General features: G+C 44.5%; 2 protein-coding genes across 4 annotated transcripts in view; both read left to right on the forward strand.

Moving 5' to 3' along the window:
• The window catches only part of LOC141048426 (class I histocompatibility antigen, F10 alpha chain-like), a 281,467-nt gene that overhangs the window by 37,951 nt on the left and 217,145 nt on the right, over positions 1–26,371 (forward strand). The window lies entirely within an intron of this gene.
• LOC141048418 (uncharacterized) lies at positions 16,205–21,170 on the forward strand. Its single transcript, XM_073543964.1, has 2 exons — positions 16,205–17,544; positions 19,834–21,170. Exons 1-2 carry the CDS (start codon positions 16,219–16,221, stop codon positions 19,906–19,908), a joined length of 1,401 nt encoding a protein of 466 aa, XP_073400065.1. The 5' UTR covers positions 16,205–16,218; the 3' UTR covers positions 19,909–21,170.

A 26,371-nucleotide genomic window follows, 5' to 3' on the forward strand; every position in this document is an offset into this window, starting at 1 on the left:
CATCTTATATTCTATGGAGACCTCTTCTCCCAGCAAGGCCATCTCCTCCTCGTACCACACAACCCACTGACTTTTTTGGGTATTTACCTCCGGCTGCCGTCTTTCCTCTCTTTGCTGTGAGGATCCTTCCTCAGCATCATCTTGCAGGCGAACTGCTTCCAAAGTCTCAATCAGCTGCTCCTTGGAGAGTCCCTTGTAGCTGACTCCCAGTTCCCGGGCCTTTGTTTGTAGGTTTGTCGGGGTCGTAAACGACAATGAATCCTCATTCACCAGTCATTCCAAATCATTGTGCGAGCGCAAAACATCTGGTACCGATTAAGAATGACTCAGACACGCAGCTGATTCAGTCTTAGCTAATGTCCCGCATCCACACCTGTCAGGAGCAGTACAACAACTGGCTTTATTTACAAATACACAATACTATATTGAGTGTTAGGGGAAGGCGTGCATTAGGCGGGGTTTATGCAGTATACATCTAGTGTCCAGTCTCTCTCTGATTCGTCAAAACGTCTCCCGATGGTTACTTCTTCTTCACATTCCTGAGTTATCTTTTTTTAGGAGAAATGAAACTTAACTTAACTCTTTAGACACTGAATTTAAGTGAAAGTGAACACTGGCAGCCATCTTTAATACAGTTACATTTGCATTAGCAAGCAATTAGGAAAAACTTATTGTTTCACAGTATAAAAATATAAAAGTTATATAAGAAAATATATTTTCACCTTGACAATCCCCCCTAAACACTAAGTTTTTCCCTTAATGAAAGATCCTTCGAGACTGTCCATGTGATGTGAAAAGGGGAGGTGGATTTCTTCATCCAGATACCTCAGAAGCTCTCCCCTAGCGAGAGGCCTCCAGGCAGCTGAACCCTTCACTAACCTCACATGGAGTTCTCCCGCTGTCCCTAAACTAAGTCTCTTAACATCATCTGAGAATGGGGGGTTTTGTCTACTCTCTTGAGGGGAATATACTTAGGGATCTCCCCTAGATCAGTACCATCGTACTCTGGTGGGTCTACTTCTTGATTGAGGAAGGTGCCAGTCGGAGTTGCTTTGGCAATAACCTTTTTATACAAGGGAATAACACAACAAAGAGTTATCGATCCAATTACAAGGAGGGCAATCAGTACTATACAAGCTTGTTGAAGGAATCCCTTGAGTCCACCCAACCAGCCGGAAAAGAAAGATGTGTCTACTCCAGCATTAGTTTTCAATTCTGCTGCTAACCCAGTTATCTTTTTAAGGGCTATCATGGTTTTTCCATTCACTCCAGAGTTCTGAGGGATATAGGTACAACACTCCTCTCCCACCATCCCACAAACTCCTCCTTTCTCAGCTAATATCATATCAAGGGCTAGTCGATTTTGGAGTGTCATTCTAGTGTTAGGGCCCAATTCTTCAACTATACCTTGGAAGGCATCTTGGCTGAAATTGACAAACCTTTGTTCACTGTAATATATGTAATTGATCCATTCAACATTTTTATTAATCTGCACCTGTGGGATTATAGAAGCAAAGCCAGCATAGATCTGGTTCTGGGCTTTAAATTGGTCAGGCACCCCCCTTGGCACTCCAATAGCATCAATATATACTAGTGGATCTTCTTCATAACTCATATGGAGCTGATCGAGGCTTCTCCTTTTCCTGGTAGGTTCATCAGGTATCTTTGGATCCCAGGGTAGAATCTTGAACTGCATAGCTAGTTTAACAAGGGTGCATTGGCCTGTCCAGGCATTTGGCAACCTAGGACGGAGCTTACCATCTCCACATAACCAATAAATGTCATACATATATTGTGTATGTTTGATTAACAAGTCAGTATCTAGAGAACTATTCTCTTTGCAGAAACCTGTCTCGAAGATCCCTACTGGTGTACCTGTGGTGTCGTGGGAATTATAGCAGGTGTAATTGTCAGCTAATACAGTTACTTCTCCTGGGACCTTTAGTTTGGGTTCCTTATGAATTAGTGGGACGTAATCTGGGCAATCAGTGGGCTTCAAACCTTTCAACAAATTCATGACACAGGCAGTGGTGTTGTCATCAGGGAAAAGCAATGCATGTGTGTATAGGTGTGTATTCGCAGCAGCGCAAGCAATACATCCTACAGAGATATTCTGGACTTTTACATTGTACCTCACCCATTCTAACCACAAATTTTTTCCTTGGGCTGTTTGTGTTTCTATGGAGAAAACCTCTTGCCAACTGAGACCTGGAATGGGGATCACTTCATTAACTACATTTTGCAAACGCTCACCTGGGCCTATTTTAGGTGTACTGGTAACGGGGGCCTTGGTTGGTCTGAAGCTAATATCCTGAAGCCGTATATGGCCTAAATACGCATAAGGTCCAGCACTAAATACATAATTATAATGCCTTCCTAGTACGAACGTCTGCAGATCAGCAGATTGAGGGCTTTCAAGATTTAGGAGAAGGGGGTGACAGCTTCTACCCCATTTACAGCCCCTAAATGGTTGCAGAAGGGCTGTTAGATGCATTCTCTCACGAAGACTCCTACCCGTCCCATCCTTGGGGAACATGGCTTCGCTAGGTTTATATCCCCAATCACTCCCCGTACTCCAGGCAGCATCTGTCCAATAATGACAATTATTGTTGTCTTGTCTGGTAACACACATATAGAACTGGATGATCCCCTCTACCACCCGTTCAGTCTCAAGGCACTTGACTACATCACAGAAATCAAATCGCCAGATATTCACCGGGGCTGTCAGGTTTACCCAGAGAATAAAGGGACCAGAATTCTTATTTACAATAGGGGCCGAAGAGGTAGGGGCGAGGATGGCCCCCAGTCCCAAGGTCAAAAACAACAGCAACATTTCCCTTCAGTCACTACTGTGACTAAACACTGGTTCGGTCTCTTTTACAGTGTGAAGCATGAATCCAGGTGCTCTTTCCTTCAAGTTTTACTGCAGTGGGGGTGACCAGGATCACCGTGTGGGGTCCTTCAAATCTCGGCTGGAGACAATCTCTGCGCACAAACTTTTTCACATACACCAGGTCTCCTGGCACAAAGTCATGGACCACGTCACCTGTGGATTCTGGAAGAGAAGCAGAAACTGTAGAGTGGGTGTTAGACAGTTCCTTAGACAATGCAATCACAAATTGTACAACTTTATCATTTGTCTCAGACAACTCTTGTGGCCTAATGTCTCCTATTTTAGGTGGAGCACCAAAAAGAATCTCAAAGGGAGTCAGGCCGTGTTTTCCCTGTGGGGTGTGTCTGATATGGTATAGGACCACGGGGAGCAAATCTGGCCATGGGAGTGGGTAGTCCTGGCTCATTTTAAGCAACTGGGTCTTAATTGTGGAGTTCATTCTCTCAACTTTGGCTGAACTGGAGGGGTGATAGGGGGTGTGCAGACCCAAATCTGTCCCTAACATGTGCCACAATTCCTCGTAGACATTGGCAGTGAAGGCTGGGCCTTGATCTGATTCAACAACTTCGGGAATTCCAAATCTGCACGAAATTTCAGTGATGAGCTTCTTAGCTGTAGTTTTGGCAGTCATGTTGGTCACTGAGTAGGCTTCGGGCCATCCTGAGAACATATCCACAGCCACTAGGACGTACTCATACTTTCCTGACTTGGGCATCTGAATATGATCAACCTGGATTCTCTGCCAAGGGTAGTCTGGTTTGGCAAGATGCTGAAGTGGAACCTTGGCGGTGGCTGTTGGGTTACAGATGGCACAGACTGGGCAGGCTCTTGAGTAGGCTGTGACAGTGGTAGAGATTCCTGGGGCCCAGTAGAGCTTCTTGATACAGGCCAGAGCTTGGTTCTTTCCTCGATGAGTTGATCCATGAGCCCATGCTGCAACGGCTGGATACATTCTTTTGGGTAGACAGGGTTTCCCATCCACCTTATAGAGTCTAGGAAATTGGTATTGTCCAGCAGAACTACGATTCCCATGAATGGCTCCGTTTGTTCTTCCCACAATCTCTCTTCAGGTGGTCGGGCTGGCTTCCAGACAGATCCGGTGGCAGGGTATTCCATTTCCATGTCTTCTATCAACTCCCTCTTCTTTCTTCGGGCTTCGGACTTCTCAAAGTCTCGTTCTTCTTCGGGTTGGGTAGCTTCTTTGGTTGCCTGTTCTCTTGTTTGTGCTCTGGTAAGCACAGGTATCACAGGTGTATCAGTGCCTTCCCAACAGGGTTTTTCTGGTGCTGTTTCTTCTTCTTCCCACTTTGCTGAGACATTCTTTATGGCAGCAGCTTTGGCAGCTTGATCTGCTAAATGGTTTCCTCTAGTCTCCTTCGAATTGACTTTCCCGTGAGCTTTGACCTTGATCACCGCAATTTGTACAGGTAGCTCCAATGCCTTCATCAGGGCTTTAATCCTTAGTGCATGTTTAACAGGGGTTCCTGTAGCCGTAATGAACCCTCGGGACTTCCACAGGAATCCAAAATCGTGACAGATTCCATAGCCGTATCTTGAGTCAGTGTAGACATTGGCCGTCTTCCCTTCTGCTAGATAACATGCTTGTTGTAGGGCCACAAGTTCGGCTTCTTGAGCCGAAAGGTGAGGTGGCAAGGCTTCAGCCAGAAGGACTTCTGTTTCAGTGGTGACCGCATATCCAGTGTGGAACTTGCCATAAGAGTCTGCAAATCGAGATCCATCAGTCCATAGTTGCAAATCAGGGTTGAGAAGTTCTTGAGTTACCACATTTTGTGGTGCAGAGGCTTCTTGTTCCAGTGCTTTTATACAGTCATGCGGGTCATCAGGTGACCTCCCGTCTGGTAAGTCCTTATACCCGTCAGGGAACTCCCCCCTAGAATGTGGAAGCAAAGTGGCTGGGTTGATGGTAGTACATTTCTGGAAGGTGATGTTGGAGGGCAGAAGTAGAGAGCACTGAAGTCTGAGATGTCTTTGGCTCGTTAGATGCTTAGGAGATGTTTGTTGGAGGACAGCAGAGAGATCATGTCCAGCTTGAATGACCAAGTCATGACCAAGTGCTATGTCAGCAGACTTATCCAGAAGAACATGGGCTGCATGCACAGCCTTGAGACAGGAAGGAGCAGTTCTGGCAACAGGGTCTAGCCTGGCTGAGTAGTAGGCCAGAGGACGGAAACGATCAGCATGTTTCTGTGCCAGCACACCAGAGGCATGTCCTTCAGATTCTGAAACAAAGAGATGAAACGGCTGAGTGTAGTCAGGGAGACCCAGAGCAGGGGCGCTGACAACAGCTTCCTTGAGAGCCAGGAAACAGTCCTTTTGCTGAGCATAGATATACGGATTTTCAGCATGATCCCAGTCCGGTCCTCCAGTCTTGAGGCAATCATACAAAGGTTGCAGGAGTCTTGAAGCATCCGGAATCCACTGTCTGCAGTAGGTAATGAGTCCTAAGAAAGACTGCATAGCAGAGTATGTCTTTGGATAAGGGATATCCTCGATTGCATGTTTTCTATCCTCGGTGAGGTGTCTCGAGCCTTGAGAGATGCAGTGTCCGAGGAAGACTACTTTCTCTTTGCACCACTGGACCTTGGCCTTTGAGACTTTGCAGTTGGCAGAATGAAGAAAAAGGAGCAAGGACTCAGAAGCAGCAAACAGATTCTCTTCAGTTCCACAGAGGAGTAGGTCATCAACATACTGGAGAAGCGTGACATGAAGATTCTGTAACACCCACGGATCCAGGGTCATCTTCATAGCATGAGTGAACTGGTTAGGGGAGTTCTGGGCACCCTGTGGTGTCCTGGTCCAGGTCAGCTGAGATCCTTGAAACGTGAAGGCAAATAAAAACTGTGAGTCTTCATGAAGCGGGACACTGAAGAAAGCATTAGCCAGGTCAATAACGGTGAAGAGTGTTGCTGAAGTAGGCACTTGAGAAAGCAAGGTGTTTGGGTTGGGTACCACAGGAGTTTCCAAGATGGTGGCTGAATTGACTGCTCTGAGGTCCTGTACAAGTCTGTACTTTGGAGGGTCTCCAGGAGCTGTCTTCTTCTTCACTGGAAACAGGGGTGTGTTACAGGGTGAAACACATCTGATTAGCACTCCAGAATGTAAGAGGGAGGTAATCTGAACTCCAAGGCTCCGCTCTTGGGCAGCCTTAAGCGGATACTGAGGTAGTCTGGGGTATGGGTGCCCAGGTTTGAGGTGGACTTTTACTGGAGGCACTTTGAGCAGACCCACATCCTCAGGTCCAGTTGACCACAGAGTGGTAGGTAGATTGGGCAAATCCGGGGAAGGTGTCGTTTGCAGAGTCATCATCATCAGAGGGAAAGCCTTAAGGACACAACGATCTTCAGTGCCTTGTTGTGAGGCAGGATCTTGTAATTGCAATTCCATCCCTTGATCACCGAAGATGATGGTAGCGTGAAGCCTTTGAAGGAGGTCAGCTCCTAGACGGTTGACGGGGCAGGTTTCAGACACCAGAAATTTGGCAAAGACACCAGAGAATGGGCCAGCTGGGACGGGAACAGTGAGTGGTGATGAGGTTTGTTGACCTTCAACTCCAATACATGTGAGGAAATCTGAAGACAGGGAGATTGTAGGAGGCAGCTGAGATGAAGAGATAACAGAGGTGGCCGCCCCAGTGTCCACTAAGAACTTGAGAGGTTGATTGTCCACTTCCAGGGTCACTGTACCACAAGACGAGGAAGTACAGGTGGCGGGAAAAGTGGGCACCGGTTGGCCTGAACTTCATGAGTGTGGAGGAGGAAGAGGTCTCTGAGGGTGCCCCCTGCGAGGACAACTTCTTCTCATATGACCAGGGCTGGCACACTCCCAACACAGAGGTCTCCCTTGGTCATCACGAACTGGTCTGTCCCTGTAGTTTTGGCCCTGGGACCCTCTCGGCCTCAAGCGTGGTGATCCATACCGATCCTGAGCCTGATACACCATAACAGGTACTTCTGAGGCTTCTGCCATATATATGGCTGGTTTCTTCTTGCCTTTGTCCTTCTGTGCTTCCTTCTCTGCTTCCTTTTCTGCTTCTTTTTCTTCCCTTTGAAGCATTTTCTGATAACTCTTCACAACAGTGAGGGCCTGTTTTAGGGGACCATCAGGTAATTCGGGACGAAGCTTCATGACCTTATCCTTCAGTGGATCTTCCAGACCATCAATAAAAGCGCGGACCAACAAGGCTGCCTGCGTCTTCACATGAGTTGAATAACCCAAGTCTTCAAACTGCATAGTTAGTCTGGCAGCATATTTCTCCACAGCTTCACCAGATTCTTGTTGTATATCCTGTATTGATCCTGCTTCGTCACAGAGACGATCCTGGGCCCACTTTGTGAGTTGAGCGATAAACTCCTTTCCAGACTTGAACTTGTTGAGAGGTCCTGCTTTAGTGGGGTCCAATTCCTTGATGATGGTGGGGAGAAAATATTCGGAGGCTTTGATTGAGGTGATGCCTGATAGATCAGACCATGTAGCCCCGTAGATGCTCCTAGTCTGTTCCAGTTTCCTTACATACTGCATGGGAAATTTGTCCGGGTCAGGTAACTTGTTAACAATAGCATCAATTTGTACCGGAGTGAAGGGTTTGTATTTCAGCTTCAGCCCTTCTTCTTCTTCGTCATGTGTCACTGCCTCATCCTTCGGGGCAGTTGGGGGTGCTGTGGGTATTACCTCATCCAGGGGCTTTATACCTGTGTGCATCAGTGGTATCATGTATTCAGCTACCAAGGGCATGATGCCCTCTAATCCGGATTCATGGTAACAGACGATCCTAACTTCTTGTAAATCGAGATCTGGGGTTGATTGGAGACAATTCTTGATGACTTCAACGTGTTCCTTCATACAGGGGCCCAGTGGGTATCCAAAGAGTCCTGAAGATATCAATGGTATAGCCAAAGTTCTACGAGGAAGTGTATCTCTCCCTAGCCGTCCTGCAAAGATAAGCACTGTCTGTAAGGCGGTCTGCAATATTGTACGGCAATGCTCGGGTGTCCTGTAATCATATATAGGGCCTGCAGTGTGTAACACTATATCACAGGGCAAATTCCCTCCCTGGGTGGGCATAGCGTCTCCTGGATGCAAGGGGCCATAATTGGTAAGGTAGGCCTGACACTCTTGGGTTATGGCTGGGCCTCCCTTTTTAGCTATCTGTTGGGCCAAACCACCTCTATGCGACAGGGTAGAGTTAGCTGGGTTCACTATGGCTCCTACCTGGTGGGTAACTATGTCCCCATACCCCACTGAGAAAAGAACCTGGGAGCCCTGAGGTGTGATGTAATAGCGTGAATGACAGGGGAACCAGATTTCAGGGTCATGGGGCAACCTAGAGGATTTGTTGAGAGGGGTAGGTAGTGGGCTCCTTCCGGGCCGGGGGGATTCGAACGGACCTAATAGCAGTGGCGGGGCAGGGGGAATTGTAGCAACCTGATTGTCAGAATCTTCTGATCCCTCATCATCTCCGATAGCTTGGCGCCTCATACGCATTACGGACCGGAAAGCCGTACTGCCGGTCAGGGCATCAAGAGTGAAGGGACCTTGACCAGGTGTATTTACAAATATCACAGTGGGTTGCACCGGGAGACTAGGCCCAGAGGCCGGAACAGAAACAGGAACATTAGAGGTGGGAACAGCATCGGTCGGTGCCGGAGGTTTCTCAGGAAGTGGTGGTCCCTGATAGTACTCGCCGGAAAGTGTTACCAGCGGACATAGTGGCTGAGGAGGAATTCCGGGTGCACCAAGATGGCTGCCGGTGGAGGCGTGGCATACCCCACTTCCGTCCATGGTCTGGGCGGAACCCCAAGGACGGCCCGCCCCACACACACGGCAGGTTTCCACCCAGGTTGGATTCTGCACGCCACAAACAGGACACACCCACGCTTCTGGAGAGCTCGTCTTGTCGCCATTATAGGGCGGTGGTTGGGACTGCATTTTCATCATCAATGGCACGGCGGCCATTTTACAATCTATAAGATCACAGTTCAAAGGCATTTTATAACCAAACACAGGTTCCGCATTGTCTGATCCTCCTTCCCCATCAATCTCTTTCCATCCTTCATTCTTCAAGCCTCGCGCAACTCGCAGATGAGCTTGTGCTTGTTCTAACAATCCTTTATCTTTCAACATGCCTCGTTTGTTCTCTATGAGATTATGCCACATAGCCGGCTGTAATCTCCCTGACGAGGGCAATCCTACATGCTTATACAATCTCTCAACATTCTTGACTGCCTTCTTGCCTTCCCGTGACGCTACTATTGCCTTGACCTCCACAGCATCCTCATCTAACTTGTGGGGCACAGACTTCTTCTGCTTTAAGATACGCAGCATGACTCTTACAGAATACTATGGTTCTCTGCAGAAAAACCACTGGTAGCGATATCAACACTGATGTTCCACAGTACGGAGCCTCACGTTCGACGTACTAGGAAAAGAGCCTCGCGCTCAATATTTCCTTTCCCTAACCTTGAACAGCAGTGATTAACAGATTATCCTGCCACGATATTCCAACAGTCGGGAGGCGGTCTCCTAGTGAGAGCCCTCCACAGAAATACAGGTGGTCCCTTCTCGGGACGTCTTAATTACCTAGCTGGTACAATATCACAGAGGCTGCGTCTCCTATCCCTTCCTCTAGGTTGCCCCACAATCTGCAACTAGCTCAATTTATCACTCCACTTCACTACTAGACAATAGTCACGGGTAGGGTGGTTGAATGGAGTACAATGACCGGTGGAGGAGGTGTGGTGTACACGAGGACGCGCAGAATGCGACGTCTCTCAGTTGCTGGTTCAGAGCGTGGCACAGGATCGCACTCAGTCTCACCACTCGACCGGTCACCCCTCAGACCCAAGGAGACCACAGACAAACCAATAACGGCTGAGACACTAGCAAGTGTGACACATACAGTGTATATGATCTCACTTACCGTGTTTTGGAGGGTGATCAGTCTTCGAGGTCAGCCACTACAGGTATCATCCACAGACATCCAGGCATGGGTCCAGAGGAGCCTCGGATCACTGTCCACGCCCCCCCGTTGGGCTCCAAATTGTCGGGGTCGTAAACGACAATGAATCCTCATTCACCAGTCATTCCAAATCATTGTGCGAGCGCAAAACATCTGGTACCGATTAAGAATGACTCAGACACGCAGCTGATTCAGTCTTAGCTAATGTCCTGCATCCACACCTGTCAGGAGCAGTACAACAACTGGCTTTATTTACAAATACACAATACTATATTGAGTGTTAGGGGAAGGCGTGCATTAGGCGGGGTTTATGCAGTATACATCTAGTGTCCAGTCTCTCTCTGATTCGTCAAAACGTCTCCCGATGGTTACTTCTTCTTCACATTCCTGAGTTATCTTTTTTTAGGAGAAATGAAACTTAACTTAACTCTTTAGACACTGAATTTAAGTGAAAGTGAACACTGGCAGCCATCTTTAATACAGTTACATTTGCATTAGCAAGCAATTAGGAAAAACTTATTGTTTCACAGTATAAAAATATAAAAGTTATATAAGAAAATATATTTTCACCTTGACAGGTTCACCGCAGTCCAGTTCTTGTACTCTGCGGTGCTGGTTCCAGATGTTGATGGGCCATTGTCCTCCATTCCTTCTGCTCTGATCCCAGCGCTGCCAACCAGTTTGTGACTGGAGTATTCTCCAGAGCAAGGAGGGACAACAGGCCTGGGAATAATCCAACAGATTTATTGACCAAAAAACAGGAACAACACGAAGGTAATTTGCAGAGTCCCAAAATAAGTCCACAGGAAACTGATTCGGGGGCACCTCCCGACAATCCTTGTGCCAGATCACAAAACCATAGTCCTTTAAGAGTCCCAGAAATCCACCACGATCACACAGAGGCCGAAGCTTCCTCAGACAGCCTCGTCCTTCTCTTTTAGCATCCAACTCACATCTGATCTTAAAGCAAGAATGTATTGTCAGGGCTCCTGGGATCAGTCCATCTGAAGGGGGGTAGGGGTCACACCTACTATTCAATGGTTTGGTCCATCAGAAGATTCTAGAAATGTAAGGGCTCCACTGAGTCTACAGGATGTGTATTGTAGGTCATCTTCTGCTTAGGAAAACAATAGCCAAAGTTCCACTAGCTGTTGACACAAGCCTAAATTAGATTATGGTCCAGGTACATCACAAGACATTGCAAAGTATTGGGGGAAGGAGACATGGTTAATTTACAGCAAATGAACCAGAGGAAAGTTAAATGACATATTATACAAAATACAGGACAGGGCAAGACTACAAATCATGACAATCATATACACACTACACTGTATACACTATATATACACACACTACACTGTATACACTATATACACACTACACTGTATACACTATATACACACTACACTGTATACACTATATACACACTACACTGTATACACTATATACACACACTACACTGTATACACTACATACACACTACACCGTATACACTATATACACACACTACACCGTATACACTATATACACACTACACTGTATACACTATATACACTCTACACTGTATACACTATATACACACTACACTGTATACACTATATACACACTACACTGTATACACTATACACACACTACACTGTATACACTATATACACTCTACACTGTATACACTATATACACTCTACACTGTATACACTATATACACACTACACTGTATACACTATACACACTACACTATACACACACTACACTGTATACACTGTATACACACACTACACTGTATACACTATATACACACACTACACTGTATGCACTATATACACACTACACTGTATGCACTATATACACACTACACTGTATACACTATATACACTACACTGTACACACTATATACACACTACACTGTATACACTATATACACACACTACACTGTATACACTATATACACTACACTGTATACACACTACACTGTATACACTATATACACAATACACTGTATACACTATATACACACACTACACTGTATACACTATATACACACACTACACTGTATACACTATACACACACACTACACTGTATACACTATACACACACACTACACTGTATACACTATATATACACACACTACACTGTACACACTATATACACACTACACTGTATACACACTACATGGTATACACTATATACACACACTACACTGTATACACTATATACACACACTACACTGTATACACTATACACACTACACTGTATACACTATACACACTACACTGTATACACTATATATACACACTACACTGTATACACTATATACACACACTACACTGTATACACTATATACACACTACACTGTATACACTATATACACACTACACTGTACACACTATATACACACTACACTGTATACACTATATACACACACTACACTGTATACACTATATACACACTACAGTGTATACACTATACACACACTACACTATATACACACTACACTGTATACACTATATACACTACACTGTATACACACTACACTGTATACACTATATACACACTACACTATATACACTATATACACACTACACTGTATACACTATATACACACTACACTGTATACACTATACACACTACACTGTATACACACTACCACACTACAATGTATACACTATATACACACACTACACTGTACACACTATATACACACTACACTGTATACACTATATACACACACCACACTACACTGTATACACTATATAAACACTACACTGTATATACTATATACACACTACACTGTATATACTATATATACACACTACACTGTATATACTATATACACACACTACACTGTATACACTATATACACCACACTACACTGTATACACTATATACACACACTACACTGTATACACTATATACACACTACACTGTATACACTATACACACACTACACTGTATACACTATATACACACACTACACTGTATACACTATATACACACACTACACTGTAAACACTATATACACACCACACTACACTGTATACACTATATACTCACTACACTGTATACACTATACACACACTACACTGTATACACTATACACACACTACACTGTATACACTATATACACACTACACTGTATACACTATATACACACCACACTACACTGTATACACTATATACACACACTACACTGTATACACTATATACACACAATACACTGTATACACATACACTACACTGTATACACTATATACACACCACACTACACTGTATACACTATATACACACTACACTGTATACACTATATACACACACTACACTGTATACACTATACACTGTATACACTATATACACACACTACACTGTATACACTGTACACACACTACACTGTATACACTATATGCACACACTACACTGTATACACTATATACACACACTACACTGTATACACTATATACACACTACACACACTATATACACACTACACACACTATATATACATTATATACACACACTGCACTGTATACACTATATGCACACACACTACACTGTATACACTATACACACACTACACTGTATACACTATATACACACTACACTGTATACACTATATACACACACTACACTGTATACACTACACTGTATACACTATACACACTACACTGTATACACTATACACACTACACTGTATACACTATATACACACTACACTGTATACACTATATACACACTACACTGTATACACTATATACACACACTACACTGTATACACTATACACACACTACACTGTATACACTATATACACTACACTGTATACACTATACACACTACACTGTATACACTATACACACTACACTGTATACACTATACACACTACACTGTATACACTATACACACTACACTGTATACACTATACACACTACACTGTATACACTATATACACACACTACACTGTATACACTATACACACTACACTGTATACACTATACACACTACACTGTATACACTATACACACTACATGGTATACACTATACACACTACACTGTATACACTATACACACTACACTGTATACACTATATACACACTACACTGTATACACTATATACACACACTACACTGTATACACTATACACACACTACACTGTATACACTATATACACACTACACTGTATACACTATACACACTACATGGTATACATTATATACACACTACACTGTGTACACTATATACACACACTACACTGTATACACTATATACACACTACACTGTATACACTATATACACTACACTGTATACACTATACACACTACACTGTATACACTATATACACACTACACTGTATACACTATACACACTACACTGTATACACTATATACACACACTACACTGTATACACACTACCACACTACACTGTATACACACTACCACACTACACTGTATACACTATATACACTACACTGTATACACTATACACACTACACTGTATACACTATACACACTACACTGTATACACTATATACACACTACACTGTATACACTATATACACACACTACACTGTATACACTATACACACACTACACTGTATACACTATATACACACTACACTGTATACACTATACACACTACATGGTATACATTATATACACACTACACTGTGTACACTATATACACACACTACACTGTATACACTATATACACACTACACTGTATACACTATATACACACACTACACTGTATACACACTACCACACTACACTGTATACACTATATACACACTACACTGTACACACTATATACACACTACACTACACTGTATACACTATATACACACTACACTGTATACACTATATACACACTACACTGTATATACTATATACACACTACACTGTATACACTATATACACACTACACTGTATACACTATATACTCACTACACTGTATACACTATATACACACTACACTGTATACACACTACACTGTATACACTATACACACACTACACTGTATACATTATACACACACTACACTGTATACACTATATACACACAATACACTGTATACACATACACTACACTATATACACACCACACTACACTGTATACACTATATACACACTACACTGTATACACTATATACACACACTACACTGTATACACTATACACTGTATACACTATATACACACACTACACTGTATACACTGTACACACACTACACTGTATACACTATATACACACACTACACTGTATACACTATATACACACTGTCATGATTTGTAGTCTTGCCCTGTCCTGTATTTTGTATAATATGTCATTTAACTTTCCTCTGGTTCATTTGCTGTAAATTAACCATGTCTCCTTCCCCCAATACTTTGCAATGTCTTGTGATGTACCTGAACCATAATCTAATTTAGGCTTGTGTCAACAGCTAGTGGAACTTTGGCTATTGTTTTCCTAAGCAGAAGATAACCTACAATACACATCCTGTAGACTAAGTGGAGCCCTTACATTTCTAGAATCTTCCGATGGACCAAACCATTGAATAGTAGGTGTGACCCCTACCCCCCTTCAGATGGACTGATCCCAGGAGCCCTGACAATACATTCTTGCTTTAAGATCAGATGTGAGTTGGATGCTAAAAGAGAAGGACGAGGCTGTCTGAGGAAGCTTCGGCCTCTGTGTGATCGTGGTGGATTTCTGGGACTCTTAAAGGACTATGGTTTTGTGATCTGGCACAAGGATTGTCGGGAGGTGCCCCCGAATCAGTTTCCTGTGGACTTATTTTGGGACTCTGCAGATTACCTTCGTGTTGTTCCTGTTTTTTGGTCAATAAATCTGTTGGATTATTCCCAGGCCTGTTGTCCCTCCTTGCTCTGGAGAATACTCCCGTCACAAACTGGTTGGCAGCGCTGGGATCAGAGCAGAAGGAATGGAGGACAACGGCCCATCAACATCTGGAACCAGCACCGCAGAGTACAAGAACTGGACTGCGGTGAACCTACAAACAAAGGCCCGTGAACTGGGAGTCGGCTACAAGGGACTCTCCAAGGAGCAGCTGATTGAGGCTTTGGAAGCAGTTCACCTGCAAGATGATGCTGAGGAAGGATCCTCACAGCAAAGAGAGGAAAGGCGGCAGTCGGAGGTAAATACCCAAAAAAGTCAGTGGGTTGTGTGGTACGAGGAGGAGATGGCCTTGCTGGGAGAAGAGGCTACCATAGAAGATAAGAGGGAGGTCATGCGCACAGCCAAGGAGAGGCAGCGCAGGATGGAGGAGAGGGCAATGCTGGAGAGGGAGATCACTTTGGAGGCAGCGAGAAGCTCCAGACAGACTGTACCCACAGCATCCCCCATGAGGGAACTCCCCAGAGTGTCCCGCAAAGACTTCAAGCCGTTTAATGAGGCTTCCGGTGACATTGAGGGCTTCTTCCTGGACTTTGAGCATCAGTGTCGATTAATGGAAGTCCCGGAAAGGGAGCGCGTCCGACATCTTGTGGGGCTCTTAGAGGGTGGAGCTGCCGCAGCCTATAGAGCTATGGACCCTCGGTTGAACTGTGAGTATGCGGAGATTAAACAGACTATTCTAGAACATTATGCTGTGACCCCAGACACTTACAGGACTCAGTTCCGTACTTTAGCCTGTGATGAGGAAGTGTCCTTCAAGATGTATGCTCACAAACTCAAACATATATGTCATCGCTGGCTGGAGGCAGAGGAGGCCATAACCTGGGAAACGTTCCTGCAGGTCATCCTAAAAGAGCAGTTTTATTTTAAGTGCCCCGCTGAGATCCGGGAATGGGTGCGTGAAAGGAGACCAGCAACAGTGGAGGAAGCTGCAGCTCTAGCTGATGAGGCTCTCACCATCAAGCCTCAGTGGAAAAAATTACTACTCAGGGAGAAAAACACTACCAGCCCCCCAACGCTGGCGGCCCCTGGTCCTTCTGCCTCCAATATTCACCATCCCACTAGACCATCAACTCATGGTGACCTTCGTGTGACTGTGCCTCGCATTACTCCTGCTCCACCTTTGGGACTACGACGTGGAGGAAGAATCCCAGAGCGCAGATGCTATGGATGTGGGCAGCCCGGGCATATGCAATTCCAATGTCCAGGTGTACGGAGGCAGAACACCTACAGACCGCCTTTGCCTGTTCATTATCTACAGACCCCCTCACCTGGAGAAGAGATGGATTCAGTGCCTGATGACTTGCCAAGTGACTCTGATATCCTGGCTTCCCTACCAGGAGTCTATGGGGTGCGAGCCCCAGCCACCTGTTCTTCTGATCTTCAGCACAAACATCTACAGGAGGTCGTGCTGGATGGTCAAAAAGTTGTTGGCTTCCGTGACACTGGGGCTTTTCTCACCATAGCCGATCCCCGAGTAATTCAACCAGAAGCAATTCAAAAGGGACCAGGAATTGCCATTGAATTGGCTGGAGGTACCCAGAGATATATTCCAAGAGCGAGTGTGACCCTGGATTATGGCTTTGGGGCCAAACAATGCATGGTCGGTGTGATGAGCGGCCTCCCTGCAGACGTTCTTCTAGGAAATGATGTGGGGAATCTTCATTGCCACTTTGTCGGTGCGGTAACCCGAAGTCAAGCCAAGAGAGCAGCAAATGTGGACGTGTACAACCCTTCCATGGAAATGAGGCCACCAGAACCGCCGTCACAGCCGGTGAGTGATTCTTCTTGTGGGGATAATATGAATGTTACCTGGGATAAAGTTCAGTTTAGACAAGAAGTGGAGACTGACCCCACCCTAGCTAGTTTTAGAGCTCGAGCTGAAATAGGGCAGCTAGGGGAGAATGGAGAAAGAATTATCAGAGAAAATGGACTTCTGTATCGGGTTACCAATGCCGACTCCCTAGATAAGCCCTGGACTTATAGCAAACAGCTGATTGTTCCTCAGAAATACAGAATTCCCCTATTACACCTTGCTCATGATATTCCTACTGCTGGCCATCAAGGCAAAACCCGCACCGAGAGGCGATTGACTCAATCTTTCTATTGGCCTGGGATTTCCCAAGCAGTGGCGCATTTCTGCCGAACTTGCGACATATGTCAGCGTAGAGGGCGACCCGGAGATCACCCAAAGGCACCCCTGCAACCGCTCCCTATAATAGAAGAACCCTTTCAAAGAGTAGCTGTTGATATCATTGGACCTCTGGCTAAACCAAGTAAATCTGGAAAGCAGTACATTCTCACTGTTGTGGACTATGCCACCCGATATCCAGAAGCGGTGGCCTTGTCAAGTATTTCTGCAGCCAAGGTGGCCGAGGCCCTGGTTACCATTTTCACCAGAGTAGGATTTCCCAGTGAGAACTTTTTCGGACCAAGGCTCCCAGTTCATGTCAGAGCTGGTCCAGTGTCTGTGGCGCACCTGTGGAGTACGAGCGATCCGCACGACCCCGTATCATCCCCAAACAAATGGACTTTGTGAACGATTTAATGGCACTCTGAAGAATATGCTGAGGGCCTTCACTGACAGAGATTCAAATTGGGAGAAGTACCTACCCCATCTCTTGTTTGCCTATCGGGAAGTTCCCCAGGAGTCCACTGGGTTCTCCCCCTTTGAACTACTCTATGGAAGAAAGGTCCGAGGACCCTTAACCCTGCTCAAGGAATACTGGGAGGGGCAAGTTGAAGATACAGGGGCCCCTGTTGTCCCTTATGTCCTAAAGCTGCGAGAAACCCTGGCCCAACTTGCTAGTTTTGCCCAGAGTCATGTGCGGATGGCTCAAACCAGACAGAAGACATGGTATGACCGTAAAGCACGCTACCGGGAGTTTGTAGAAGGACAACAGGTCTTAATGATTGTTCCCCATCGGCAGAATAAACTGCAGACAACATGGGAGGGTCCCTTCCGGGTTCTCAGAAAACTGAATGACACCAATTACCTTCTTGCTTTAGATGATCAGGGGCTAAGACAAAAGACTGTCCATGTGAATATGATTACGGAGTACCATGACCGGACCCTTCCAATGATAGCAAGCTGTCGGCTAGCTTCAGAGGACGGTCAAGAGGATGAGGACTCCCTACCTGATCTCGTGGAAGCAGCGAGAGCCCCATCCACTGTGGAACAGGTTCCTCTGGGAGATCACCTGGATTCCTTACAGAAAAACCAGATGCTGGGAGTGCTTCAACAGAGACGTGCTGCTTTCTCATCCCAACCAGGCCGAACCACCGTCACCCAACATCATGTGGACACTCAGGGCATCCGTCCCATACAACAGGCTCCTTACCGGGTACCTGAATCAGTTCGAAACACCATGCAGCACGAACTGGAGGAGATGCTACAGCTTGGGGTAATCCAGGCCTCCCATAGCCCTTGGGCCTCTCCTGTGGTGTTAGTACCCAAGAAGGATGGGAGTACTCGATTTTGTGTGGACTATCGACGATTAAACGACCATACCGTCAGTGATCCTTACCCAATGCCTCGTATTGACGAACTTCTAGACCGACTGGCTGGATCCCGATATGTAACTATCTTTGATCTCAGTAAGGGATACTGGCAAATCCCTCTGACTGAGGAGGGGAGAGAACGGTCCGCTTTTATAACCCCCTTTGGTCTGTATGAATTCCTAAATATGCCCTTTGGAATGAAGAATGCCCCGGCCACCTTCCAGAGAATGGTGGACCAGATCCTCCGGGGATGTGGTGACTTTGCTTGTGCCTACTTGGATGATATCGCTATCTTCAGCCAGACGTGGGAGGAACATCTGAACCAAGTAGCCGTTATTCTTGACCTGCTTCTTGCAGCAGGCCTAACCATTCGACCAGATAAATGCCAATTGGGGATGGGTGAAGTCCAGTACCTAGGGCATAGAGTAGGAGGAGGGAAGCTCCGTCCCGAACCTGCCAAAATCCAGGCTATTAGAGACTGGCCTGTACCCCAAACTAAGAAACAAGTTATGGCTTTTTTGGGCACTGCCAGTTATTACCGAAAATTTGTTTCTCATTTCAGCACTGTGGCCAAGCCTCTTACCGACCTGACCAAGAAAACGATGCCCCGGCTGGTGATCTGGACTCCAGCCTGTGATGAGGCTTTTAACCAGCTGAAGGACGCTCTGGTCTGTGACCCTGTTCTGGCTGCTCCAGACTACAAGAGGAGATTCATTGTGCAGACGGACGCCTCTGCTTATGGACTGGGAGCTGTCCTCAGCCAGGTGAATGCAGCTGGGGACGAGCACCCCATTGCCTACCTCAGCCGGAAACTGCTGGACCGAGAAGTGGCCTATGCAACTGTTGAAAAAGAATGTCTGGCTGTAGTGTGGGCCCTTAGGAAACTAAGGCCGTATCTGTATGGACGAGAATTCACTGTCATTACTGATCACAATCCCCTCACCTGGCTGAACAGAGTCTCTGGGGACAATGGACGCTTACTACGATGGAGCCTGGCACTGCAGCCCTATAACTTTACCATACAGTATAGAAGAGGCAGCCAACACCAAAATGCAGATGGACTGTCCAGGCAAGAGGAGCCCTGAGTCCTGTCAGCCATGCCTGTGTGTACTTAACAAGCGACCTGTAGAGGTCCCTAGTACGTACACAAATTGGGAGGGGAAGGGATTGTCATGATTTGTAGTCTTGCCCTGTCCTGTATTTTGTATAATATGTCATTTAACTTTCCTCTGGTTCATTTGCTGTAAATTAACCATGTCTCCTTCCCCCAATACTTTGCAATGTCTTGTGATGTACCTGAACCATAATCTAATTTAGGCTTGTGTCAACAGCTAGTGGAACTTTGGCTATTGTTTTCCTAAGCAGAAGATAACCTACAATACACATCCTGTAGACTAAGTGGAGCCCTTACATTTCTAGAATCTTCCGATGGACCAAACCATTGAATAGTAGGTGTGACCCCTACCCCCCTTCAGATGGACTGATCCCAGGAGCCCTGACAATACATTCTTGCTTTAAGATCAGATGTGAGTTGGATGCTAAAAGAGAAGGACGAGGCTGTCTGAGGAAGCTTCGGCCTCTGTGTGATCGTGGTGGATTTCTGGGACTCTTAAAGGACTATGGTTTTGTGATCTGGCACAAGGATTGTCGGGAGGTGCCCCCGAATCAGTTTCCTGTGGACTTATTTTGGGACTCTGCAGATTACCTTCGTGTTGTTCCTGTTTTTTGGTCAATAAATCTGTTGGATTATTCCCAGGCCTGTTGTCCCTCCTTGCTCTGGAGAATACTCCCGTCACACACACTACACTGTATACACTATATACACACTACACACACTATATACACACTACATACACTATATATACATTATATACACACACTGCACTGTATACACTATATGCACACACACTACACTGTATGCACTATACACACACTTCACTGTATACACTATACACACACTACACTGTATACACTATATACACACACTACACTGTATACACTATATACACACACTACACTGTATACACTATATACACACTACACTGTATACACTATATACACACTACACTGTATACACACACTACACTGTATACACACTACACTGTATACATTATATACACACACTACACTGTATACACTATATACACACACTACACTGTATACACTATATACACACTGTGACGGGGAATACGACAGAGCAAGAAGGGACAACAGGCCGAGGGACGATCCAACGAGATTTATTAAGGCAGGGAGCATACAACATCAAATATCCATAATGTCCTTGGAGTCCATGAGAAGTCCACAATAAGTCCACACAATGGAAACAAATCCGGGCACCTCACGATAGTCCTTGTGCCAGATGCGATAACAATAATCCTTGCAATAGTCCACAGGATTCCACACAATCCCACGGACGTCACGCGCTGGCCTCAACTCAGTTCGTGACTCCTTCACGTCTGCACTCAAATCACAGCTGATCTTAAAACAAGAATGTATTGTCAGGGCTCCTGGGATCAGCCCATCTGAAGGGGGTAGGGGGTCACACCTACTATTCAATACACTATATACACACTACACTGTATACACTATATATACACACTACACTGTATACACACTACACTGTATACACTATACACACACTACACTGTATACATTATATACACACACTACACTGTATACACACACTACACTGTATACACTATATACACACTACACTGTATACACTATATACACTATATACACACACACTACACTGTATACATTATATACACACTACACTATATACATTATATACACACACTACACTGTATACACTATATACACACTACACTGTATACACACTACACTGTATACACTATATACACACACTACACTGTATACATTATATACACACACTACACTGTATACACTATATACACACTACACTGTATACATTATATACACACACTACACTATATACACTATATACACACACACTACACTGTATACATCATATACACACTACACTATATACATTATATACACACACTACACTGTATACACTATATACACACTACACTGTATACACACTACACTGTATACACTATATACACACACTACACTGTATACACCATATACACCACACTGTATACACTATATATACACACTACACTGTATACACTATACACACACTACACTGTATACACTATATACACACTACTCTGTATACACACTACACTGTATACATTATATACACACACTACACTGTATACACTATACACACTACTCTGTATACACACTACACTGTATACACTATATACACACACTACACTGTATACACACTACACTGTATACACACACTACACTGTATACACTATATACACACACTACGCTGTATACACTATATACACACACTACACTGTATACACTATATACACACACTACACTGTATACACTATATAAAACACACACTACACTGTATACACTATATACACACACTACACTGTATACACCATATACACACTACACTGTATACACTATATACACACACTACACTGTATACACTATATACACACTACACTGTATACACTATATACACACACTACACTGTATACACTATATACACACACTACACTGTATACACTATATACACACACTACACTGTATACACTATATACACACTACACTGTATACACACTACACTGTATACACTATATACACACTACACTGTATACACTATGTACACACACTACACTGTATACACTATATACACACACCACACTGCATACACACTACACTGTATACACTATACACACACTACACTGTATACACTATATACACACACTACACTGTATACACTATATACACACACTACACCGTATACACTATATATACACACACTACACCGTAAACACTATATACACACTACACTGTATACACACACTACACTGTATACACTATATACACACACTACACTGTATACACTATATACACACACTACACCGTATACACTATATACACACACTACACTGTATACACTATATACACACACTATACTGTATACACTATATACACACACTACACTGTATACACTATATACACACACTATACTGTATACACTATATACACACTACACTGTATACACACACTACACTGTATACACTGTATACACACACTACACTGTTTACACTATATACACACTACACTGTATACACTATATACACACTACACTGTATACACTATATACACACACTGCACCGTATACACTATATACACACAATGCACCGTATACACTATATATATACACACACTACACTGTATACACTATATACACACACTACACTGTATACACTATATACACACTATTCTGTATACACTATATACACACTACACTGTATACACACACTACACTGTATACACTATATACACACACTACACTGTATACACTATATACACACTACACTGTATACACACTACACTGTATACACACACTACACTGTATACACTATATACTCACTGCACCGTATACACTATATACACACACTACACCGTATTCACTATATACACACACTACACCGTATACACTATATATACACACTACACCGTATACACTATATACACACACTACACTGTATACACTAGCTAATATATAAAGCTCAAGTGTGTATGTGTATGTATGTGTGTGTGTATATCCGGAATTGGCAACCGCACCGTCGCAGCTACAGCCACAAAATTTGGCATAGTCATACGTCTGGACCCCGAGTCCTAGGCTATGTTGTGAGGCGAAATTTTAACCCCGCGTGTTCCAATTCACCAATTTTGCCCCTATCTACATAATGGGGAAAAAGTGTGTGTGTGTGTGTGTGTGTCAAGCCCCGCCCCTCATTATGATGTCATAATGGTTGCCATGGCGACGCTGATGTCATCATAGGTTGCAAGCCCCGCCGCTTATTATGATGTCATAATGGTCGACTATGGGATGCAGGATGGGTATATGGGCACTGGACTATGGGATGGAGAATATGTATGACGGGTATATGGGCACGGGACTATGGGATGGCGGATATGTATGATGGGTATATGGGCACGGGACTGAGATGAAGGATGTGTGATGGGTATATGGGCACTCGACTATGGGATAGCAAATATGTATGATGGGTATATGGGCACTGGACTATGGGATGGAGGATGTGTGATGGGTATATGGGCACTGGACTATGGTATGGAGGATATGTATGATGGGTATATGGGCACGGGATTATGGGATGGAGGATATGTATGATGGGTATGGGACTATGAGATGAAGGATGTGTGATGGGTATATGGGCACTCGACTATGGGATGGTTAATATGTATGATGGGTATATGGGCATGGGACTATGGGATGGAGAATATGTATGATGGGTATATGGGCATGGGACTGGGATGGCGGATATGTATGATGGGTATATGGGCATGGGACTATGGGATGGAGGATGTGTGATGGGTATATGGGCACTGGACTATGGTATGGAGGATATGTATGACGGGTATATGGGCACTGGACTATGGGATGGCGGATATGTATGATGGGTATATGGACACGGGACTATGGGATGGCGGATATGTATGATGGGTATATGGACACGGGACTATGGGATAGAGGATATGTATGATGGGTATATGGGTATGGGACTATGAGATGAAGGATGTGTGATGGGTATATGGGCACTCGACTATGGGATGGTGAATATGTATGATGGGTATATGGGCATGGGACTATGGGATGGAGAATATGTATGATGGGTATATGGGCACTCGACTATGGGATGGAGGATAGGTATGTTGGGTATATGGCCACGGGACTATGGGATGGAGGATAATTATAATTTGTTATAACTATCCACAGTTAGTTAGTATGCCCAGGCAGCGCCGGGCGCTTCAGCTAGTATACTATAAATGTCATAGCATTTTCTATCTCCTCTGCGGTGAACACAGCGTCCATAAGGGCTCGCTGCTCAGGATCTAATGTGGGGAATGATACATCTGACAAATAGTCTAAACACCCCAAAGTGTCAAAGTCACTTTTTGATTCATATAGTGACCTGTAGTATTCCTAAAAACAGCCAAGAATCTCCTCGGTCGAAGACACCAATATACCATTCGCCCCACGAATCTGTAATATTGTGTTAGAGGTGCTATGTTGGCGCACCAGATAGGTCAAAAATTTGCCCGTCTGATTCCCCAATTCGAAATAGGATTGACGAGTAAAGAATAGTTTACGCTTAGATTTAGAGTCCACGTGTTGAGTATATAACCTCTGGGCAGCCAATCACTCAATCCTGTTCCCACTGCTTTGGTTATATATATATATGTTGCCTCTGCGTTTTTCAGTCGTTGCTCCACCTCGTCATCCTTTCTTGAGGTTACCCGCTTAACATAAGAGATCGTGGAGGACAAACAGCCCCTCAGGTATGCCTTAAGGGCATCCCAAAATAAATTAATATCTTGAGGTTCCGGGTGGGACGTGATGAAGCAATGCAACTGATCAATCGTTCTGTCAGGAGGTCCCATCAATTTTAACCAGAAAGGATTCAACTTCCAAGCTATCCCAATTTTTACTTGCCCATATTTGAATTTAAGGATGACCGGACTATGGTCTGAGATCCCCCTACTTCCATGCTCTATATCAGTCACCCACATTGCCAGACCGCTAGAACCAAATATATAGTCTATGCGTGATAAAGAGTGTTTAGTGGATGAGTGGCAAGTATATTCCCTTAACTCAGGGTGACGAACCCTCCACAAAGACCACACTTTTCCTGGTGTTTATCAACGCATGGTCGAAAATAAAACGACCCTCAGGATCCCTCCGAGTTTCCCTTGCTTCCCATCTAACGTCTTTATGTACCAACAGTGAGACCCCTCTCGAGTAGCTGGTATGGAATGTATGGGCAGACTATTGTACCCAAGGCTTCTGCACGCACCGCGCTGTATCCCTAGTCAGGTGCGTCTCCACCAAGGCCACAATGTGAGGGCGATAATGTCTGACCTGTGAGAAAACCTTGATCTTTTTGCGGGGAGTTTTTATACCCCTCACATTCCATGTCATACATATCAACTCAGACCCCATATTTTACTCC

This window comes from Dendrobates tinctorius, unplaced genomic scaffold, assembly GCF_039654945.1.
Source record: "Dendrobates tinctorius isolate UK_male_01 unplaced genomic scaffold, ASM3965494v1 ptg000135l, whole genome shotgun sequence".
Classification (NCBI taxonomy): domain Eukaryota; kingdom Metazoa; phylum Chordata; class Amphibia; order Anura; family Dendrobatidae; genus Dendrobates; species Dendrobates tinctorius.

Bases quoted from the DNA above. Each gene is read 5' to 3' on its own strand.
- LOC141048418 (XM_073543964.1), top strand. From the start codon at position 16,219: ATGAGGGAACTCCCCAGAGTGTCCCGCAAAGACTTCAAGCCGTTTAAT. The intron at 17,545-19,833 runs GTGAGTGATTCT...TTCTCATTTCAG, and splicing joins CAGAACCGCCGTCACAGCCG to CACTGTGGCCAAGCCTCTTA.